At 42.7% G+C, this 22,137-nt stretch overlaps 1 protein-coding gene across 1 annotated transcript in view; it reads left to right on the top strand.

Moving 5' to 3' along the window:
- LOC136675477 (receptor-type tyrosine-protein phosphatase mu-like) overlaps positions 1-22,137 on the top strand; it is a 244,894-nt gene that overhangs the window by 79,910 nt on the left and 142,847 nt on the right. The window contains exons 3-4 of the mRNA XM_066652026.1: positions 9,503-9,777; positions 18,586-18,664. Coding sequence (XP_066508123.1) covers positions 9,503-9,777; positions 18,586-18,664 — 354 coding nt within the window. The remainder of the gene's footprint in view (positions 1-9,502; positions 9,778-18,585; positions 18,665-22,137) is intronic.

The raw sequence follows: 22,137 nt of genomic DNA on the forward strand, positions 1-22,137 counted from the left end.
TATGTGTGGAGAAATCAACATATATTTGCATCAATAACAGCCATCGATATCTCACTCTTATGATGATTTGTTTTAACTGTGATTTCAAATGTTGGATATAAAACTTCACACGAATGCTCTTATATATTTCTACCATTCCTTGAGTCTTACACAAGACTCCTTAAGCGATGTTACATCTACATTTCTCTCTTGCTAATTCAGTAGTGCACTGATATTTTTCCTCTGATGTTCGTTTTTTTTTTCCTGCAAGTGTGTGTTTTTAATTAGCTGTGGCATTAGCCTGACGAGCCCACCCAGCAGTCCAGTCAGACCTAATGAAACCTCAGATGCCACGTTTCCTGAAATAAACTCCAGCATCAACCCCCTCAGCTAGCGGTTAGCGAGGCTGCCTGCTGCAGGGACCACTCTGTAAATTAGTGTAACCGTGGCAGGCCGCAGGTAATGGTCACACCTTGTCAGAGCTGCTGGGGATTCGTCAGCCTCATGGTCTTAGTCACTGGAATAAGTTTTACATGGACAGAGTGTCTGCGATGATTTGGAGACTGTATGTGATAACTTAGCATAGGCTAGTGTTTAGTATTCCAGTGCTGTGGGGCTCTTAAGTGCTCAGTCATAGTCAATAAAAAACATATTGTTTAGTGTCATAAGAACATGAATACTACATTAGTCCTGTGCATATGTGGTCACAAATAGTGACAATTACGTATGGCATTTGGCTGCCACTATTGACGTTTGACGTTTATGTGTCTTCATAGCGAATGTGTTGAAAGCAGCTCTGTTACACTGGCATTACAAATATTACTGTTGGGTGTTTTCATTTTCTACTTTAAAACAGTTCCACACAGCAGACGTTTAAACTGCTTGTTAACTCCTGAAAATTAGCTTCACTGCCACAAGCAGAATATGTCTGCAACACTGTGTAAATTTAGTACCATGGGGAATAATAGCCTTGAAATAGGATCCGAATTTGATCGAGCTTAATATAGCTGATTCACACCCATTAACACCACCTTCCTTTGCGTATAATTTGGAGGTGAAAGTTAAGACATATTTAGGTTGTCCTGATATGATTTTATTAATGTTTTGTTGAAGTGAAATTTCATTAGATTTGCATCCAGAAAATCAAATGACAGAGTTCCAGAGGGAAACAGCTTTGTCATGTCACAGTTGGCCATGTCTTCGGGAGATTAAGAGTTCAGATCCCTAGAGAATTCTCGGGTCAAGATCCAAGGTCAGAAGTCTAGGAGAGCCCAATTAGCCTCGCTGTCCTTAGTTGGGCAAGCAACGTGCCAGTGCCACCATGGGCATCTCTGAACCTACAAAACAATACCGGGTTGTTGATGTTCTCCTCAAACGTGTTAAACCGTCCAGTTCCATTGTGTTACCGGCAGCTCCAGAAGATGAAGAGGAAGCATAGGCTTGTCTCAGCTTCCCAGGTCGGCAGTACTGTGTGATTGTGAGGGTCCACACTAATGAGTCATGACTGCTAAACCTAAAGTCGGTTAGGTTGAATGTCTTTTAGGGCTGTGCCATATCGTATCGTGTGCAATATTACTGCAATATTAATATCGGGATTACCATTGTATTCTGACTTGTTTACGTAATGACGTATTACATGTAATATTGCATACATTCATTACCTCAGTTAGGCACAGCGACAGGTACGGTGGAAATTTGCTCTCCGTTTAAATATTTGCGAGTGAAACTACGAGTAACTACAGTCATCTGGTGGTGGTTTGGATATAAAATATTCATTCATTCATTATCTGTAAGCGCTTATCGAGTTCAGGGTCGCGGTGGGTCCAGAGCCTACCTGGAATCATATGGCGCAAGGCAGGAACACAGCCTGGAGGGGGCGCCAGTCCTTCACAGGGCAACACACGTACACTCTCACACCTACGGACACATTTGAGTCGCCAATCCACGTACCAACGTGTGTTTTTGGACTGTGGGAGGAAACCCACGCAGACACAGGGACAACACACTACACTCCTCACAGACGGTCACCCGGAGGAAACCCACGCGGACACAGGGACAACACACCACACTCCTCACAGACAGTCACCTGGAGGAAACCCACGCAAACACAGGGAGAACACACCACGCTCCTCACAGACAGTCACCCGGAGGAAACCCACGCAAACACAGGGAGAACACACCACACTCCTCACAGACAGTCACCCGGAGGAAACCCACGCAGACACAGGGAGAACACACCACACTCCTCACAGACAGTCACCCGGAAGAAACCCACACAGACACAGAGAGAACACACCAACTCCTCACAGACAGTCACCCGGAGAAATAAATTTACAGATTTATTGATTCTTCTGAATGTTTGAAATTGTTAGATTTGTACTAAAATAAAATCAAATATATTATTAATTTAAGTACTACTAATATAACATTTATTTTGTTACAGTAGTGTGTTCTTGAAATTAATACAATTATTTTCAGTGTTTTTTCATATCGCCAAAATTATTAAATATTGTGATATTATTTCAGGGCCATATCGCCCACCCCTAATGTCTGTGCAATTGTAACCACAGGACTCAGTTGTTCAGCATTAATAGTTATTTTTTTAACATAAGACCTGAGAATATATGTAATGATACCTATCTCTTGATGCTGTCCCTGTTCTGTCCTTTGTTCTGTCTTTTTATTCATGGCTGGAGCCAGACACTATTCCGCAGGCTTCAGTACAGACACAGAGCCACTGAAGTGCGGGAACTCATCCTGCTCTGTGGGGCTGCGCTGTAATCTGAAGTGCTGCTGATATGATAATAAAGTCATTCTCCCAAAAGCCTGAGACACTGGACTGAGCGCAATGGCCTTTATGAATCCACTTCAACACACCTGCTGACGCAAAGCAAGCAAGAGCTTGCTGCTTTTAATTGGGTCCTGAGAACGCCATTGTTAAACAGACGAGGACAGAGACAGAGTCAGGGTGGTTAAAAAGAGCAAAGTCAAAGATATTCAGAGAGAGAGAAAGAGAGAGCGCTTATGAGGGATCAGCCTATTTACACATAGCTACTTCATTCAGTAAGGACTATCTGCCTGAGCAAAAAATCCTAAGCTAAGATGCAAATAACTGTCTGATCACTCAGATACTTAAGGAGGCAGTCAGGGATACAGTTGGTCCAAGTGAAAATAGATCTGTTTTAGGGCTGGGCAATTAGTAATCGACTTTCAGAACTTCTAATAGACATAATCTTCTCTGTATCGATTATATATTGATTATTTTTATTCTGTTATGTCCCCACCCAATCGCTGAGGCCGACCAGAACTGTGGTTTGGACGTGCTGTGGTTTGACTATAATTAAGATGACACTGAACAAAAATAAAGTCAAAGTTTCAGTGACTAAAGCACAATCACACACCAAATAAAAACAGTGCTCAGAAAACAAGAGAGGAACAAGCTCCCAGTGACATTAGAAAAAATATCCCAGCTTTAACCCTGGAGCATATTTACAGTACAAGCCTCGTCACTTAACTCTGAGGGTCAAAAATAAGTGTTCATTAATCGTAATCGTGATAAAATGTACAATTAATAGTGATATTTATTTGCGCTCATATCGCCCAGCACTAATCTGTTTGTTTACTCCTCAGTGGAACTGAGGCTGTAGCTAAGGTAGGCCTGTCCTATGAAGCATGTTCTTTAGTAGTCAGCAAGACATTTAGGAAAATAGAGGAGTTTCACAAGGAGGTAATAAATGTCTTAAGTATTAAGTCTGGTGTGAAGGCTTTGCTGATCGTGTTTCAGGTTTTTATCTTTGCATCGTCAGTGCACAGAGAACTGCGTGTAGCAAAGACAGACAGGTAAAACTAGCTTCACTGATTGTGCCTTCAAAATCCAGCTGTGTTTTTATTAATGGAATTAATTGTGTTACTAAAAAAATTATTAAATACTTTGTGCACTGGCACCATCTCAGAATGTTCCAGAAGATAATTCCTTGGATTTGCAGCTTATTTGTGATGAACACATTGTGTATATATATATATATATATATATATATATATATATATGCTGCCATGAGTCTAGACCTGATCTAATCTCGATAAGAGACTGTAGATATGTTTTTTTTATATTTATATAATTTTAGGGCGGCACGGTGGCACAGCAGGTAGTGTCGCAGTCACACAGCTCCAGGGACCTGGAGGTTGTGGGTTCGATTCCTGCTCCAGGTGACTGTCTGTGAGGAGTGTGGTGTGTTCTCCATGTGTCTGCGTGGGTTCCCTCCGGGTGACTGTCTGTGAGGAGTGTGGTGTGTTCTCTCTGTGTCTGCGTGGGTTTCCTCCGGGTGACTGTCTGTGAGGAGTGTGGTGTGTTCTCTCTGTGTCTGCGTGGGTTCCCTCCGGGTGACTGTCTGTGAGGAGTGTAGTGTGTTCTCTCTGTGTCTGTGTGGGTTTCCTCCGGGTGACTGTCTGTGAGGAGTGTGGTGTGTTCTCTCTGTGTCTGCGTGGGTTTCCTCCGGTTGACTGTCTGTGAGGAGTGTGGTGTGTTCTCCCTGTGTCCACGTGGGTTTCCTCCGGGTGACTGTCTGTGAGGAGTGTGGTGTGTTCTCCCTGTGTCTGTGTGGGTTTCCTCTGGTTGACTGTCTGTGAGGAGTGTGGTGTGTTCTCCCTGTGTCCACGTGGGTTTCCTCCGGGTGACTGTCTGTGAGGAGTGTGGTGTGTTCTCCCTGTGTCTGTGTGGGTTCCCTCCGGGTGACTGTCTGTGAGGAGTGTGGTGTGTTCTCCCTGTGTCTGCGTGGGTTTCCTCCGGGTGACTGTCTGTGAGGAGTGTGGTGTATTCTCCCTGTGTCTGCGTGGGTTTCCTCCGGGTGACTGTCTGTGAGGAGTGTGGTGTGTTCTCCCTGTGTCTGCGTGGGTTTCCTCTGGGTGCTCCGGTTTCCTCCCACAGTCCAAAAACACACGGTGGTAGGTGGATTGGCGACTCAAAAGTGTCCGTGTGTGTGAGTGAATGTGTGAGTGTGTGTGTTGCCCTGTGTCGGACTGGCGCCCCCTCCAGGGTGTATTCCCGCCTTGTGCCCAATGATTCCAGGTAGACTCTGGACCCACCACGACCCTGAATTGGATAAGGGTTACAGATAATGAATGAATGAATGAATATATAATTTTTGTTATGCTAAATTAACCATACAAGCTTCACACCGCTATCATTTGTGTGTGAGATTGGCAGAAATTTGTATTACTTTTTTTGCGGAGCTTTTGTCTGACTCGTGAGTGTAAATAGGCTCATAGACATGTGGAGAAATTATTTCTTGTGCTTGACGCATAGGCCATCTCATTATTATTTTCTCTCTCTAGGAGTAGGTGGCTAATTATCATAGCCAGCTATGGATGTGGCTGTAATGGTGGCTAGATGTAGAGAGCGATTTATTCACAGAAGGAAGTGTAGCAGGCTATTTATATGCAGCCGTATATGTTTTGTGTGTGTCAAGATGTTATGGAAAATTAGAAAGCCCAGCTGTTTAGTTTTTATACGTTATACTTTGTGTAACTTGGCATGTTGTGAATTCTTCTACAAGCAGAGCAATAAAAACATAAATAAACATCAAGCTAACACCACACACCCTGAAGTGCCTTTCACAATCACAACAGTCATTCCCAGCATGCCGTGTGGTCAGTGTAACGGCGTGATCAAAGGCGGATGAACGGTGAGTACGTGTTACTTACTCAGCTCTTTGGCTTTGCCCAGTGGATCACAGATTGTCCATGAGTCAAGAACCACCTGAGCGAACAAATGTGGGTGTGTGTGTGTCTGTGTACGCACATGTGACCAAGCCATCAAGTCTCTGAACATGCCCGACTATTATTAAATGTGTCTTAGGAGCATATTGTATTTTTCCGTCCTGGAAATACAGAAAACATAGAGTTTTGCTGCACAAGTTGTAAAAGATACACAGTTGGGCTTTAATAGAATTTTGGTACCTTTGAGGGAACATTTACACACTACATTAACAAGAGGTTTTTTTCCTGACAGTGTAATTAATTAGGCCTTCAAAAGCATTATCATTATAAAACCCAATGTAAGGCAGTGTTTTGCAAAAGACAAGGGACCACCACTCTGATTAAAAGCTACGAAGAACTAAGGACACCTAATAACCAGGGAAGTCCATCAAAACTACAAAGCCCAACACTTGCTACAGATGTGAAAAAAATTCACTGATACTTCTCTCCATCCTTGCAGTCTGAGAGCACAGCTCAGTGCTTTGGATCTGGAAAATTATGAAGCTTTCAAGAAGCCGTTATTAAAAAATGAAAACAGACCAAAAAAATAACCGAAACACAAACACGAATCACTTTAAATGGAACAAAGATGCAACTAATGTTCTCAGAGCGATGAAATCACCACCCTAGAGTCCAGACTTCAAAATCAGTCAGTGTGTTTGGGATGACTTTCAAGACTGAATTAAGCCCTATTTGGATGGGATTAGTTTTACGTTGTTCATTCATTCATTCACTATCTGTAAGCACTTATTTAATTCAGGGTCGCAGTGGGTCCAGAGCCTACCTGGAATCATTGGGCGCAAGGCGGGAATACACCCTGGAGGTGGCGCCAGTCCTTCACAGGGCAACACACACAGTCGGACATTCTCACACACACACTCACACCTATGGACACTTTTGAGTCACCAATCCACCTACCAACGTGTGCTTTTGGACTGTGGGAGGAAACCGGAGCACCCGGAGGAAACCCATTCAGACACAGGGAGAACACACCAACTCCTCACAGACAGTCACCCGGAGGAAACCCATTCAGACACAGGGAGAACACACCAACTCCTCACAGACAGTCACCCGGAGGAAACCCATTCAGACACAGGGAGAACTCGATTCACTCCATTCACGCACTGCCGTCACACAGCGTGGATCAGACACAGCAGAGCTACTGGAGTTTTTAGACTGTTATAACTGTTCTGAGATCAGGCCTCCCACCAAAAACATACAGCACTAAACGACTAACGTGTGAGAAGGTGCCAAGAAACATTGCTAATCCTTCACGCAGTTATTATAACTGATATTATGTAGCGTTTAATGTTTACGACACACATTCATAACACGCATGGAGGCTACCAGGGTGGACAAAACATAACTACAGGTCGTTTTGTGGATTTGAGCGTGGTGCGTGATTCAGCCACTGAGCTTTTACTTAACCACATAACACTCCAGTGCATATATATTATTAACTGTATACTGTATCGAGCGTTATCAATGTATCACTCACAGCTGAAGGCAGTTTGTGTTTTAATGTTATAGTTACTGTTCCATCTCAAATCCTCTTTCTCGCCGTCGTCCTCCTCCTCCTCCTCTCTCCATCTGCTTCTGTGTGAGTGATTTGAGTGATGAGTTGTTTGTTGTGTGTGGTTGGAGACAGATGGAGTTAGAGAGCCTTACATTACATTACATTGCATTACTCCAGCCATTTTAGAGTTCAGAGTGTGGGTCTGTAAGTACATTATCTAGATATATGTCTTTGTGCGTAAAGCTGAGAGAGACCATCTCTAAATGTTTATTTCCTGTCGTTTATTCCTCTCTTCCTGTTTGTCACGTGGATTTCTGCATGTAGCTTAGCATAACCTGATAATGTCACCCCTGCTTCTGTTGTGCTTTGAAGTCAAAGACTGCAACTTTTCTGCTTATCACTAAGGTTCAGTGAGAGAGAGAGAGAGAGAGAGAGAGAGAGAGAGAGCATGCATGAGGCAGTGTAAGAGTAAATAGGATTCCAGTAGGTTTGATGGCTGATAGGCTGCGATCTGCCCTTTTCCCTGAAAGTATTGTCAATGTAATCTCCCCTGTCCGCGTGTTATTGGCGGCCGATGAGAGAATCGTATTAACCTTTTACACCATCTGATAATTATTGAGGAACTGGTGTCAGATTGAGCTGGCCTTGTGCCACCGATACCTCTGCGACGTGCGTGTTCGTGTGTGCATGTGTATTTTTTCATGATTAAAATCATCTAACGTAAACCTGCCTTATCAGTTCCCATTGTTTTTGTGTAGTGACCGAATCAGCTAACAGCCTGCTGGGTCACAGGTGAATGTCAGCGGTAATACACAAGCTAGATTAACAAAGTGAGTGTGTGTGTGTGTTTTTTGAATGAACTGAATTGTTTGTGTGTGAGCCATTTTCCGACATAGATTTTTCTTCAAGTGATTTACAGTAGCGCCGGTGGCAGCGGAGAGCCATTGTAAATGCTGATCTGGCTCCAGCTAAGTGTCCTAATGAGATCAGATATATATTAATTAGCGATGCTAATTAAGATGAATTAAGTCGCTCCCTTAATGAAGTGGCTCCGCTTTAATCAATTACTGTCGGAAAAAGGCTTTTACCGAGTTGATAAACACATTAATGTATGCCATATGTCCCACAAACCTTATATCGCGTTACAGTGTGGTCAAATCCTCATGTCTTAGAAAGCTAATCGCCACTCCAGCTCGGACCCTCACTCACGGTACAGCTGCAGGCCTCTGGAGTCCGCTGTATTCCTTCTCTGTTTTGTAACACAATGCAGATAGCAGCAACTTGTTTATAGCTTGTTTAGCAAGAATTGCATTTGCATAATTAACCAAATAAACCAAATAAACTAAAGTGTTTCATCATGGGGCGGCACGGTGGAGCAGCAGGTAGTGTCGCAGTCACACAGCTCCAGGGGCTTGGAGGCTGTGGGTTCGATTCCCGGGTGACTGTCTGTGAGAAGTTGGTGTGTTCTCCCTGTGTCTGCGTGGGTTTCCTCCGGGTGACTGTCTGTGAGAAGTTGGTGTGTTCTCCCTGTGTCTGCGTGGGTTTCCTCCGGGTGACTGTCTGTGAGGAGTGTGGTGTGTTCTCCCTGTGTCTGTGTGGGTTTCCTCCGGGTGACTGTCTGTGAGAAGTGTGGTGTGTTCTCCCTGTGTCTGTGTGGGTTTCTTCCGGGTGCTCCGGTTTCCTCCCACAGTCCAAAAACACACGTTGGTAGGTGGATTGGCGACTCAAAAGTGTCCGTAGGTGTGAGTGAATGTGTGTGTGTCTGTGTTGCCCTGTGAAGGACTGGCGCCCCCTCCAGGGTGTATTCCTGCCTTGCACCCAATTATTCCAGGTAGGCTCTGGACCCACTGCGACCTTGAACTGGATAAGGGTTACAGATAATGAATGAATGAATGTTTCATCATGTATTTTGATTTTTTTTTTTTATTGAAACTAAGGCCAATTTTGGTAACAGTGCTTTGGTAACACTTCACTGTGAGTAATCATCCATAAAGCAATGGGAAGTCTTTTATGAAAATTAACATAAAATTACGGAACACTTGTAAAGGCTTATTCCAGCAAGTGTCAGTTGTAATAATGGCAGTCAGTTAAGGGAGTTTCACCACAGAAAGGTTCATCAACTCACACTTGGGATAAGCTTCTATGGATGTGTGTATGTTTAGGTCAGTTGTCACGAACGCCTTACGTAGGTGGCATCTATAGCCTTATCTTGCTCATTTCTGTCATTCATTAGTTCTCCTCTTTTATTGGCAGGCTCAGCCTTCATGATGGTGAACACATCTGGCCGTTTCGTTGGACAGAAAGGTCTGCTCCTCAGCCCGCAGCTCAAAGAAAATGACACGCACTGTGTCATCTTCCAGTATTTGGTGTCTGGAAGGGAGGGAGGCAGCCCCGGGCATCTCAACATCTACATAAAGGAGAACAACAGCCCCATGGGTCTGCCCGTGTGGAACACCTCAGGACCTGTCAGTCGGAACTGGAACCAAGTGGAGCTTGCCATTAGCACCTACTGGCCCAACTTCTACCAGGTGGGAACCAAACACCAGTGTGTATACCTGCTCTAGTGGCAGATATAAATGTGTTAACAGAAACATTCTCAGAATTATTCGTGTTTATATACCCAGTTCATTTAGTTAGATCCTTATATAACTTATTACACAATCTTTAAAGGAACACTAGGCAATATTAGGTTATTTTGCTCCAGGGGGGGAAGGGGGTGGTTTTCTACCCTCCTTCAAAAGTTACATAGTGCAGTTTCCGAGTTGCAGAGTCTGGAGTAGCAATGACAGAGGCTCTGTTCTCCCTATTACAGTGGGAGCATCGCTATGATTTTGAAGCTGTACTTGGAGGGTAAAATACTACCTAGTGTTCCTTTAAGGTTCTCATTTCAAACCTCACTTCTTAATTCCAGCTTTTTATTCAGATCCAGTTTTGTCTTCTACTTCTCTTTCCCTGTTTTCACCTGTGTTATATATATATATATATATATATATATATATATATATATATATATATATATATATATATATATGCTTTATCAACTTCCCCTCTCTCTCTCTCTCTCTCTCTCTCTCTCGTTCTCTCACTCTCTCACTCGCTCTCTCTCGCTCTCTCACTCTCTCTCTCTCACTCTCTCACTCTCTCTCTCTCTCGCTCTCTCACTCTCTCTCTCTCTCTCTCTCTCACACTCTCTCTCTCTCTCTCTCTCTCTCACTCGCTCTCTCTCTCTCTCTCACTCGCTCTCTCACTCTCTCTCTCTCACACACTCTCTCTCTCTCTCTCTCTCACCCTCTATCTCACTCTCTCTCTCTCTCTCTCTCTCTCTCTCTCACTCTCTCTCTCTCACTCCCTCTCTCCGCCTGTCACCTGCCACAAAATAAAAAAAAATAATGGACCTTCCCCCTCCTGCAATATTAGAAAAATAATACATTTTCTCTGTGTCCGGTGGTTAATTTTCACGTGTGGTGGGCTACACTGGGGTCCAGAGAGAGGAGGCTGATTTCACACATGCCTGGTTATTAGGCGCGCGCTCTCCAGGGTGCATGGGGTTCCGGTGTTAATTGGCAGACCAAGACCTCCTAACCTCATAGAAGGGAAGCACTGCCTCGCCGAATTAGCCCATTAGAACCGGCATCACCAGAGCAGACAGATGGGTTCCAATGAGACATGGATAGTACACTCATAGCACATGGGCCTCATTAGTAACACAGGCTCATTCATTGATAACAGTATCTGTGATATGATTTTATTACATTATTACGCTTTGAGTAGGGCTATGACAGTATGCATATTAATATTCATTTAATTTCACTGTAGAGAAAATACACACTTCGGATGGGATACAGTTCCGATTTTTCACCGCAGTGTAACCACATGCTTCCCTTATATTCAAAGGCTGTTTGACTAACAACAAAGGAATATCGACATTGCATTTTACTGTTGTCTTGTTGCAACTTTTATGAAATTAGAATACACTTTTAGTCCCATTGTAAATCTTCCAGTGCTGGAATACATAAACCCTGCTCTAGTGCAGCGGGTTCTGCGTGAAGAGGTCTATTGTGTTAATAATTCTATATCATACCACTGTTGTGACTCCTCTTGGTGCATTGCATGTGCAGCTGATAAATTATTTAAGTGTTTCTAACGCTGTTAATACTTCATGTGAGCTTTATATATCTGCAGATGACTTCGGAAATATTAAACCGATCCTTCCTAGTCCACCAGCCGTTCAGGAAGATAAAAGGCTCAACACAAAGACTCAGTAATATGCCAGATATTATGTTTTGATTCAGTTTTGAGGTTTGATTATGTTCTGAGTTCTCACTGAGGGTGATAATATAATGCAGGTCCCTGGAGCTGAACTCTCGTGATTACCCAACTGCTCTTCATTACACACTAAACCATCAACACATATAATTTCGGAAACCCGGTAATGAGGGTGGTCTGGAGGTTAGGTTACAGCTTGATCAGAATCTGGCTTAGGTCTCCCCCATCACACGTTGTTACCTGAGGGTGAAGCCATGAGAAAATGGACGCTGCTTCTTATATAACTGTAATGATCACGGTGATGTCGTGGAGAGTTCAACACGCTTGGAGGAGAGCTTCAGCTGCAGAATTCTGTTGTGTTTTGGGGGTAGGGAAGGACACCGGTTGAGCTTTCTTGGACTCCTTGCTATGGAAGGATTGTCCATTTAACCAAGGGTCCAATTGTTCTGGAATATAGTTTGTGTCTCAACTGGATCCGTATCATACCTTACATTCATCATTCGCTGCCTCTCACAGACTGTTCATAACTGCTCTTCCCTGCATTTTAATAATCTTTTGAGTTTTTACATAGCTCACGTGTAAAGCTGTGTACAAATGGAAATATTAATTACATTTGGGGCGGCACGGTGGTGCAGCAGGTTAGTGTCGCAGTCACACAGCTCAAGGGACCTGGAGGTTGTGGGTTCGATTCCCGCTCCGGGTGACTGTCTGTGAGGAGTGTGGTGTGTTCTCCCTGTGTCCCTGTGGGTTTCCTCCGGGTGACTGTCTTTGAGGAGTTGGTGTGTTCTCTCTGTGTCTGCGTGGGTTTCCTCCGGGTGACTGTCTGTGAGGAGTTGGTGTGTTCTCCCTTTGTCTGCGTGGGTTTCCTCCAGGTGACTGTCTGTGAGGAGTTGGTGTGTTCTCCCTGTGTCTGCGTGGGTTTCCTCTGGGTGACTGTCTGTGAGGAGTTGATGCGTTCTCCCCGTGTCCGTGTGGGTTTCCTCCGGGTGCTCCGGTTTCCTCCCACAGTCTAAAAACATTGGTACGTGGTAGGTGGATTGGCGACTCAAAAGTGTCCGAGTGTGTGAGTAAATGTGTGTGTTGCCCTGTGAAGGACTGGCGCCCCCTCCAGGGTGTATTCCTGCCTTGCGCCCAATGATTCCAGGTAGGCTCTGGACCCACTGCGACCCTGAACTGGATAAGGGTTACAGATAATGAATGAATGAATGAATAATTACATTTGTTCTCTGTTGAGAATGTGTTATTTTCACTTTTACAATAATAATAATAAAAACATGTAGTTAGATCAGAAGTATTGAAACCTTTGCACGTTACTGTAGATATCTGGCATCCTACAGGTCTCACCTCATATAGTTGAATGTAATACACACTGTTCTCTTCCAGATGTTACTGGCGGATTCATATTTACCTCTCAAAGCTTCTCTAGATTTGTCTCTTTCTTGAAAGCAGGCACTGACTGAGCAGTGATCAGACAGGTTGGACAAGCTGTAAAATGTTGCTGCTGCACATTCACAGACGAGCTCTTAAAAGCCAGACTGTCCTCTCCGTGTTTTGAAAGATTTCACCCGTAAAAACGCATGTGATGATTTCTGCTTTGCGAAGGAAGACGAGAATAAAGATTTGTGTCTAATTAGCAAAGTCGAGATAATTATAGGTAGCTTTAATTGCACAGTATCCTAAGTGATTGTCAGAATGAAACCACCTGGTGCTTTGGACATTATTTTGTAATTATGGGCTTGATTTGCTGTTTTTTTCTCTCTCGAAGATACAGTCTTCCTCTGTTCTAATTAAACTGCAGTCAGGTTGCCTAGCAAAACTTTTAATTGTTTATGCCATGCATTTGCACTATCATGTCTCTATGATTTTGAAGCTTCTAAATCTGCATATTTCTCTGTATCTTTTTTACCGTTATCTATTTTTCATTATGTATTTTCATCAGCAACAACAACTGCTGGTGCACGTTAGAATCCTAACACCGTGAAACCTGATATGTTTTCATTTCTCGTATCTAGCAGAACAGCACAGGAGTGGCTCCTGTGGCGTAGCACAAGTCAAAATCTTAGACCAGTTAAAGTATACAAATGCCTCAGTGCCCTCTTTTGTCTCACTGATGCTAATTACAGCATGCATATAATATCATTAGCGATATGAGGGCCACATTTACCGCTGACTGCTGCTTGTTTTGAACAAACAAAAGATTCTGCGGGGGTGGACTGTTACACTATGTGGCTGAAGTAATGCAGAAGTGGCTGCCTCTTAATTTTCTATGAACTGTGCCATAAAGACAGCGGTGAGTGCCGACCCAAAGCTTGCCGGGTTCACTTTTTCATAAAAGGAATAAGGGATGATAATTATGGCGTTTCTGACCTCACTGATGGCGATGGCATCATGTAATGATACAGAAATAATACCCATGAAAAAGAAGAAAAGCTAAAAGGGGGGAAAAAAATTCTTTGCATGAAGTGTGTGAGAGCTGGCCAAGAAGAAACCGAGGTCAAGAATACGGTGTTTTTTCCATTCCTACTTCAATGTGATTTTTTTTTACTCTCAAGTACAAAAACTCTCAGCTTAAAGCTTAACACTTTTGTTTTTCTGACAGAGAATAAAATGAGAATTGTGGTTAAAGGAATGCACTAGAATTATTCAAACTAATGCTTATGTACTGCATCTGTAGCATTCAGTTGATTGACGAAGGACAATGTATTTATGTGTATCTCTCTACTTAAGAGGTAATATTTTTAGTAAAAAAAAGCCCTTGGGAAGTTGCGGAACAGTTAGAAAACATTGATATGAAACATTTTACAGACATTTCATGAATAATTCAGTGCAAATATGTTTGTAAATTAAGCAGTTAATCTGAAGTATTTGTTCTTTCAGAGATTCCACAGATTTTACCAAACGTGGAATTTGTAGTAGTATGTTATCAATTCCGCTAGCTTTCGGCTTTTCAGCTACAAGACATCACAACAGTGCTGCACCAGTTTCAGCCTCCGTCCACAGACATGATTAACTAGTGTAAAAGTAGACTGAAATTAACTGAAGAAATAACACCATATAAGTCCAGTATTTGCAAATTGGGCTTCTACAAAAAAAACAAAAAACCTTGGTATTCAAAACTTGCTTTGTTAGAATGGAATGTCTAGCAGTGGCGGATGCTGGTCTTTCAAGGAGAGGAAGCTCAATTTCGGCCTACATCATACAATGTGTCGGTTTATTTATATGTAAATTCTACCCTCCGTTCCTTTTCAACAAAATGATCTGTGACCCTGTCGTACCAACAAGGCGTCTTTTCCAGGGACTTGACTAGTGTCCTCTCAATGGCCAGCAGAGCTAGGCTGCTTAAACGGCCTTGGCCCATGTGAAGTGTGTCCGCCTGTGAGTGCTTTGTGACGGTGGAGGGGCTCAGCAGCACCCGCTGGACAGAAACTGCGATAGAAGTCAGGAAGAGTGATAGAAGTCAGTCTCCAAACACAAGCAGCTACAAAAAACCCACCAGAAATAGAAGCTCGATTTGTCACTAGTCGATTTTAACAAAGAAAATGCCACTAAGAGGTTTAAGAAAGTCTCCGGTTCAACTCAGAACAGAATGAAAATGTAATGCTCCCATCTTTACAGCAAAGGATCGCTGATTCGCTCATTTCACTGTCAATCAAAAAGGGATTCAGCCTCAGACAGATCAATCATCAGGCAGAAGCTGAGCGTCCGGGCCAGCCGAGGCCAGCCCACTGTCCCATAGATCCCCAGAGACGCTGAGCGTCCGATGGGCGGGACAAAGCCCAGCATTTATCCAATCTCTCGTCTCGTTTCCCTGCACTTCGCTGCTTCGCTATCGAACTCTGTGGACGCTCAGCGTCTACACTGTTTAAAGCACCGTAAAGCTGCTGGAATGATTGAGAGGAAAGCTGCGTCGTTACCAGTGATAAGAAGCTGATTCTGAACAAAAGTTGAGCGCGTTGTAGTGCATATTTATTCAATGATATGTACACACAACAGTATATATTTGATCACTTATTTTTGACATTTTAGGGGAAGCTGAGTTTCCCTTGCAGTCTTAGAGCAATCGCCTCTGGTCTGTAGTTTCTGTCATATATTCAAAAAAATAGGAAGCGTAGGCCATTTTGTCCAATAATTCTCCATGTATACTGTCACCTAGTGGCCTGGATGAATTAGTAAATCTTAACTAAACCTATTTTAAACAGTGTTTCTCCCCTTTGTGTTTTATTGTCTGTGGTAATTGATAGTATGAAACACATGCAATTAATAGACTTCAAGTTAAACATTCATTCATTCACTGACTGTAACCTCTTACCCAGTTCAGGGTCATGATGGGACAGGAGCAGGAACACACAGGGCAACACACACTCACACATTCATTCAGCCCTCAGCCCAGCCACAGGTTTGTCAGATTTGGTACATCCCCATGTCCCTCAGGGTGGGCTTATATTTAGGAAGAGGTTGGGAGGCAGACTGGTATTCTGTGGGATGCTGTGGTTGATGATATGAGGAATGGCTTGGCTGCTCTGTGGGGAACACCACACCCAGAGAGGGAGGCAAGCCAGGCATTCCTTCCCCCCCCCAACTGTGTCTCTCCTGCCCCATCCCAGAACTTCCTTTACATAACTCCGCACACAAGTCCACAGATGTCACTTATTGTTAGGTTGTTATTATTATATAAGAAACAATTATAGATGATGAAGGTTTAGATCAGTAGACTGATGTAGATGATGTAGGTGATTGTTTAACCGTTGCAAAAACACCATAAAATTGTTTAAAAACAACATAAAAACAAGGTCCCAGGCCATTTGTTTCAAAATGCACAGCTAATATATGACTGAATTATAATATAGTCTTAACAAAATTACAGTATCTACTCTAGAGTTCCAAGGGTTGGATTATATGTTACACGTGATGGTAGTTTGCCCCGTAAATGCACCCTTGAAGCCAAATTAAGGAATATTACAGTGTCGGGACACATTTAAAAATAGCGTGTCTCCAAACATGCACAAGTGTTACAGCACATGGATTCTATAAGTGCAGCTGTGCTTTATTTTAACCAAAGCACTGTATTAGTCTCGTTTCTGCTGATCAAGCAGGAATGCGGAATATGTCTTTAAACAAGTGTGTCCCGGTCAGTGGGGCATAGATCTCGTGTTATAGGATTAGTCTCTGGAGACACCAATCCAATCCCTCACACAATGAACCTGAGTTCAAAGAGACCTCATCCACTTAAATAAGGTTCTACTGTCTGTATCCAGACATTTGTAGATGCCCCGTGCAGTATTCATTTGTAACGTTAGTGGATGTAGCTTCTTTAGGCTGCAGAGTTTTAACCATGACATAAAATGAAGGACTCCGGAGCAGCTGCACATGAACCTGAAGTCATCATACACATCAGGTAGAGGTTATAAAGTCCCTCAGCCTCATCAGAAGTGTAAATAGAGTTCTCGCATCAAAGATAAGACAAACGCTTAAATGCAGAAGACATCCTGGGTGATGCTCCGGTTTCCTCCCACAGTCCAAAAACACACATTGCAGGTGGATTGGTGACTCCAAAGTGTCCGTAGGTGTGAGTGTGTGAGTGAATGTGTGTGTGTCTGTGTTGCCCTGTGAAGGACTGGCGTCCCCTCCAGGGTGTATTCCCGCCTTGCGCCCGATGATTCCAGGTAGGCTCTGGACCCCCCGCGACCCTAAATTGGATAAGCGGTTACAGATAATGGATGGATGGATCCTGGGTGAAGAACTTTAGGCCATACAGCCCATCAAGTCTGGCACCGCTGCAGAATGAAATCCATATACCCCAGGCTCATTTTCTGTCTCGTGGACTTAAGCAGCTGTTAGCTTTGACCTGTAAGAACTGAGTCCACCTGCTGCTCTTGTTACTTTCTAGTACATTCTTCTAGAATGTTTACAACTGCAGTCCGAGCACTAATCAAACCAACAACCAGTGTGTGTATGAGCGTCTGTTTGGCATGTTAAGAATCATTAATTGTAATAAGATGGCGCTAGGGAGAGGAAGGCTAATAACCAGACACTCCTGAAATGGAATATTTAGTACATGGAAAGGTATCACATGCTCAAAACTTCCTGTCACATGATCACGTCACTACAACATGAAAAACATTCTGAAAAACGTCATCATTTACTATTCAGTTTGGATCAGATTTCCATGGGGACATGGTGTTGTGCAGTTATTAATGTAGTGATAATGTGATATTTGTCCCGTCAGTAGTAATTACACTGAAGTAGGTCAGGTAATTTTATCGCAGGACATGTATGCTACTAATGTTCAATTTGCAAAGCATAGGATATATTTGTATGAATTACAGAGATGGGAGTGGCTACTCGACTTACACATTCCCGTCACGCCAAAATAAGTTTAATATGCAACAGCTTCAGCTGCTCACGAGGGCCATAAGTCGAAAACGTAATTTAAATTAGTTGTAGTTTTGCTCGCTCTAACCATCTGTCTAGCAGTTTTAAGTGAATACATTGAGATTGACTTAAGAATTTACATCTTCTGCATAAACCACTTTGTCAATATGGCTCTGTTAGTATAACGTTAGCATGTTTTACAGTGCATTTTATAACAGACACCTTATAAATCTTTCTTAACACTGGAGTGTGCAGTAGATAAATATTGCTTTGCAGGTTCCGATGGAAATAAAATGACAGAGAAGAACGGTAACGCCTCCCCGTGTAAAATACTAACTTTGATTAGTATTTAGAGTTGTTACATTGGTCAATCACACCTTGAATAATTTGAAATGCTTGGTTTTCAGTTGCTGCTGAAGATATAATCATGGAATAAACACTTAGTATAAACCACAGCTGTTGCTTCCAAATGATATAAAAATTCAATGAAAACAGAGGGTCATTTCAATGCTGACAGTATATTTTCAGAGATTTAAATTTAAATTAGTGTTAATCAGTGGGGGAATAACTGCGACTATGCGACATTGCCACTGTCTTGTGTGGTTCCCCCAGGGACCCTCGCTTCACTGGGCATGTGTGACATTTTGAAGGTGTGTACATTTATCACCATAGTTATGGGCTTTCTTTTCTCTCTGCAGATCGTCTTTGAAGTGGTGACCTCAGGCCAGCGTGGTTTGCTGGCCATCAAAGATGTCGTCGTCCAGGGCCATCAGTGCAGTAAGGCCGAATGTCTTGTCGTAAAAACACACACTCACGCCCACACTCATTACGCTCCTACCTGTCCTTTTAGTGACATCCTGAAAAATATCACTGCTGTCTATCTTTCTTTAGACCCGCACAGACAGCACAGAAAGGCCTTGTCCACTGTGTTATAAAACAGCCTCCACAATGTTCTGTCTCTAGAGGCTCGTTGTGTTTATGAGTAAGAAGATAAGCAACATAAAGCTTGTGTCAGACCCGGCATTAGGCACTTCGATAAGGAATGGAAGGAGAGTGGTAACCTGCATATCCAGACAGAAGCAGTAAAAGCTTCCAACAGACATGACTGCAGCACTGATGTCCCAGTCCTGTCTGAAAGATCAGTATCAGAAGTGATGAAGGTATAGTAATATGTAACAAAAGCCTGGTCTTGAACTGAAATTGAAATGTCATTGATGAATCACCACTGACATCCCTTTTTAGCACTGACTTATGTCACGTTACGATTTACAGCGTATCTGAAACTGGAATGGTGTCCTATCTTAAATGTACTTGACGAGATTATGCACTGTGCAAAAGTCAGAGACCGCTGATTTTATTTGCAAGAGGTAAAAAACTGAATTAAATGTAATATCAGCACATGTATAAAGATAACACATCTTCTGTGGGGTGAAAGGGGGATAACATACAGATGGGCTACAGTCTAAAACTAAAATATGAACTAGTCCTTCACTCCCACAGGTATTATTTGGGTGGTGGGTCATTCTCAGGACCGCAGTAACATATTTTCACTGGTACAAGTGGATACGTGGATCAGACACAGCAGTGCAGCTTTGAGTATTTATAGGCCTCAATGTCACTACTGCACCAACTAAAATAATTCACTAAACAGCTTCCTGTGGGGAAGCTAATGTTGGATTATAGGATGACCAACACAAACTGTGCAGCAACGGACAAGCTACTGCCAATGACTTTATGTCTAAAAAGTGGCCCAACAACGTAGGTGTCTAATCCAGTGAGCTGATCTGATCCACTTGTATTAGCTCACCACACTAACACACCACCAACACATCAAAGTCACCACCCAAGTAAAACAATGTGCTAAAGTATGCAGAGCAACAATATACAGTTACAGTTTGTAACTGTAGAACTACAAAGTGCTCCTGAAGGGAAAGTGGAAAAAAATGGACAGTGATTGTAGAAGCTTGGAGGTCATATTAATGTTATGATTGATAGTGTATATGTGAATAACCACAAAAAAACAGGAAAGGAAAAGAGTTACAGCTGTCACAGAAGTAAGGGTAGACCCACTAAATGTACATTTTAAAAATCAAATAATCGAAATTACATATGACAGTCAAGCCTTCTTTGTAATTTTCTGCTGACACTCAGAACGAAATAATACAAATAGATACACAGAGATTTAGACAGCCTTAGGTTGGAACTGGTACGCCTGTATGTCGGTCAATAATTCAATAGCAGTTTATATCGCAATACACTGATGTTCAAGTTATTTAAAAAATATTATTTAAAATTTAATATAGACAAAGCCAAGAGGTTATTGTTTGTTGGTGATGTCATGTTACTTTCCGTCTTCTGAGGTTTTTCTGTGGCTTTTTTATTGTTCATATCGATAACAGAAATATATTGTATCGACCGAAATTAAGAAATATATCGTGATATAAATTTTGGCCAGTATCGTCAATGTCACGCCCCTGTTCTCTTGTCTGTTTTCCCACATGGCTCTGTTTGTTATTGTTCGTGTCTCCACCCTTGTCCTCGTCAGTGTCGTTTCTAATCCGTCCCCCTCGTTATCTGTTCCAGGTGTCCGTTGTCTGTGTTATGTATTTAAGTCCTCATGTGTCACTTCCTCTTGTCGGTAATTCGTTTTCCAGTTGTCATTTCCTATGTCATGTTACCAAGTCTGTCTGTCTCCGCTGTTTCTCCGTCATTGTTTCCCACGTCGCCGTTTCGTTTCCAAGTCTAGTCTGTCTCTGCTGTTCCTCGTGTTGTTTCCTCTGTCGTTGATTCGTTTCTCAGTCATCGTGTTTCCTTTCTGTCGAAGTCTATCTGTTTTGTATGGTTCTGTTTTGTTTGGTTCTGTTTTGTTTAAATAAAGTTCGCTGTGTTTTTAGCGAGTGCGTCCGCTTCCGTCAGTCCGCCTCCATGATCCTGACAGTCCAGCTCTATCTGTATCCTGCCCTACTAAATTCTCAGTATTAATTTAACTAGTCGGTTTAAAGGAACACTTGGTAGTATTTTTACATTAAAATTACAGCTTCAAAATCATTGTGATGCTTCTCTGACCTGTAATTGGGAGAACAGAGCCTCGGTCGTTGCTACCCTGAGCTCAGCACTGCAGGAACTGCACTATAGAACTTTTGGAGGAGGGTAGGTGAAAATTCATCCTCGCATGCTGGAGCTGCTGCATTGTTCCTGTTGTTTCTGACTGGAGATTTAACACAAAGAACTGAAGGAAATGAGAGAAAGCAGGGAAAATGGAGTGAGTGGAGAAATAGTTCTGTTTTTGGATGAAGCGAAGGCTTGATAAAAACACAGAGCCATCTTTCGGCAAAAAGAGATGAAATTCAAACACTGAAAAACAATTTGTGCGTTCGACTCTCACGGAAAGCCCCTCTTAAAGCTCTTTATGTAGTGATTGTGTACAGTGAGCTTTCAATGGCATTACCAGGCTGTGCTAAGAGTCTCCTAAACACTTTCACTGCTTTTTCCACGTTTACAGAGCAATATTGAGGTGTTTCTGTCTTATTTTACATTGGATTGGATTGATCCCCCGAATCCCAGCCTAGATTAAGTGGTTATTGTTTACTGTTGTGAGGAGGTGTGGGAAATGCAGATTATAGTCGCATATAAACTCCTAATACCGGATTAATCTAGAAATATCTGAGAGAAATCCACTCAACCTTGTTTTGGAGAGAGAGAGAGAGTACCTGTACGTTGTGTATAAATTGTTGTGCGAAATCCGAGAGCCTCGCAATGTGACACTGACATCATCAACACAAATCTGTCATAGAGCCGTCACAGTAAGACAGGGTAATGACTTTACCATTCCAGGCTCCGAACGATGATTTCTGAACGTTAAATTGAGTGATAGGATGTGTCTTTATTTTTTTATGGCAACAAAAAAGTCACATTCATTTCCTATTCATGAAAGCAGATGGCATGGCTCCCTTCACTCCAAGGTGTCATTAACTCCACAGGAGGCCCACCTATCATTAAAGGAAAAGGGGGAGAAAAAAAAAAGAAAAGGTACTTTACCAGCAAAAGAAATAGGTTCAGCCAAAGCATCATCCAGGAGAACGGCCGGTCAAAGTAATAAAAGTGCTGCTGTTTGAAACAGAAAAACTTAACTGATGAAATATTGAGTAGAAGGAAGAGGAGCTAAGAGGGAGCGATTAAATTAGCAGCGCAGCTGTGTTTTCGGAGGACGCTTCGCTTATCGATTCAAGGTCGCCGTGGCCTGATTTCCA

Source organism: Hoplias malabaricus, chromosome X1 (assembly GCF_029633855.1).
Source record: "Hoplias malabaricus isolate fHopMal1 chromosome X1, fHopMal1.hap1, whole genome shotgun sequence".
Taxonomy (NCBI): Eukaryota; Metazoa; Chordata; class Actinopteri; order Characiformes; family Erythrinidae; genus Hoplias; species Hoplias malabaricus.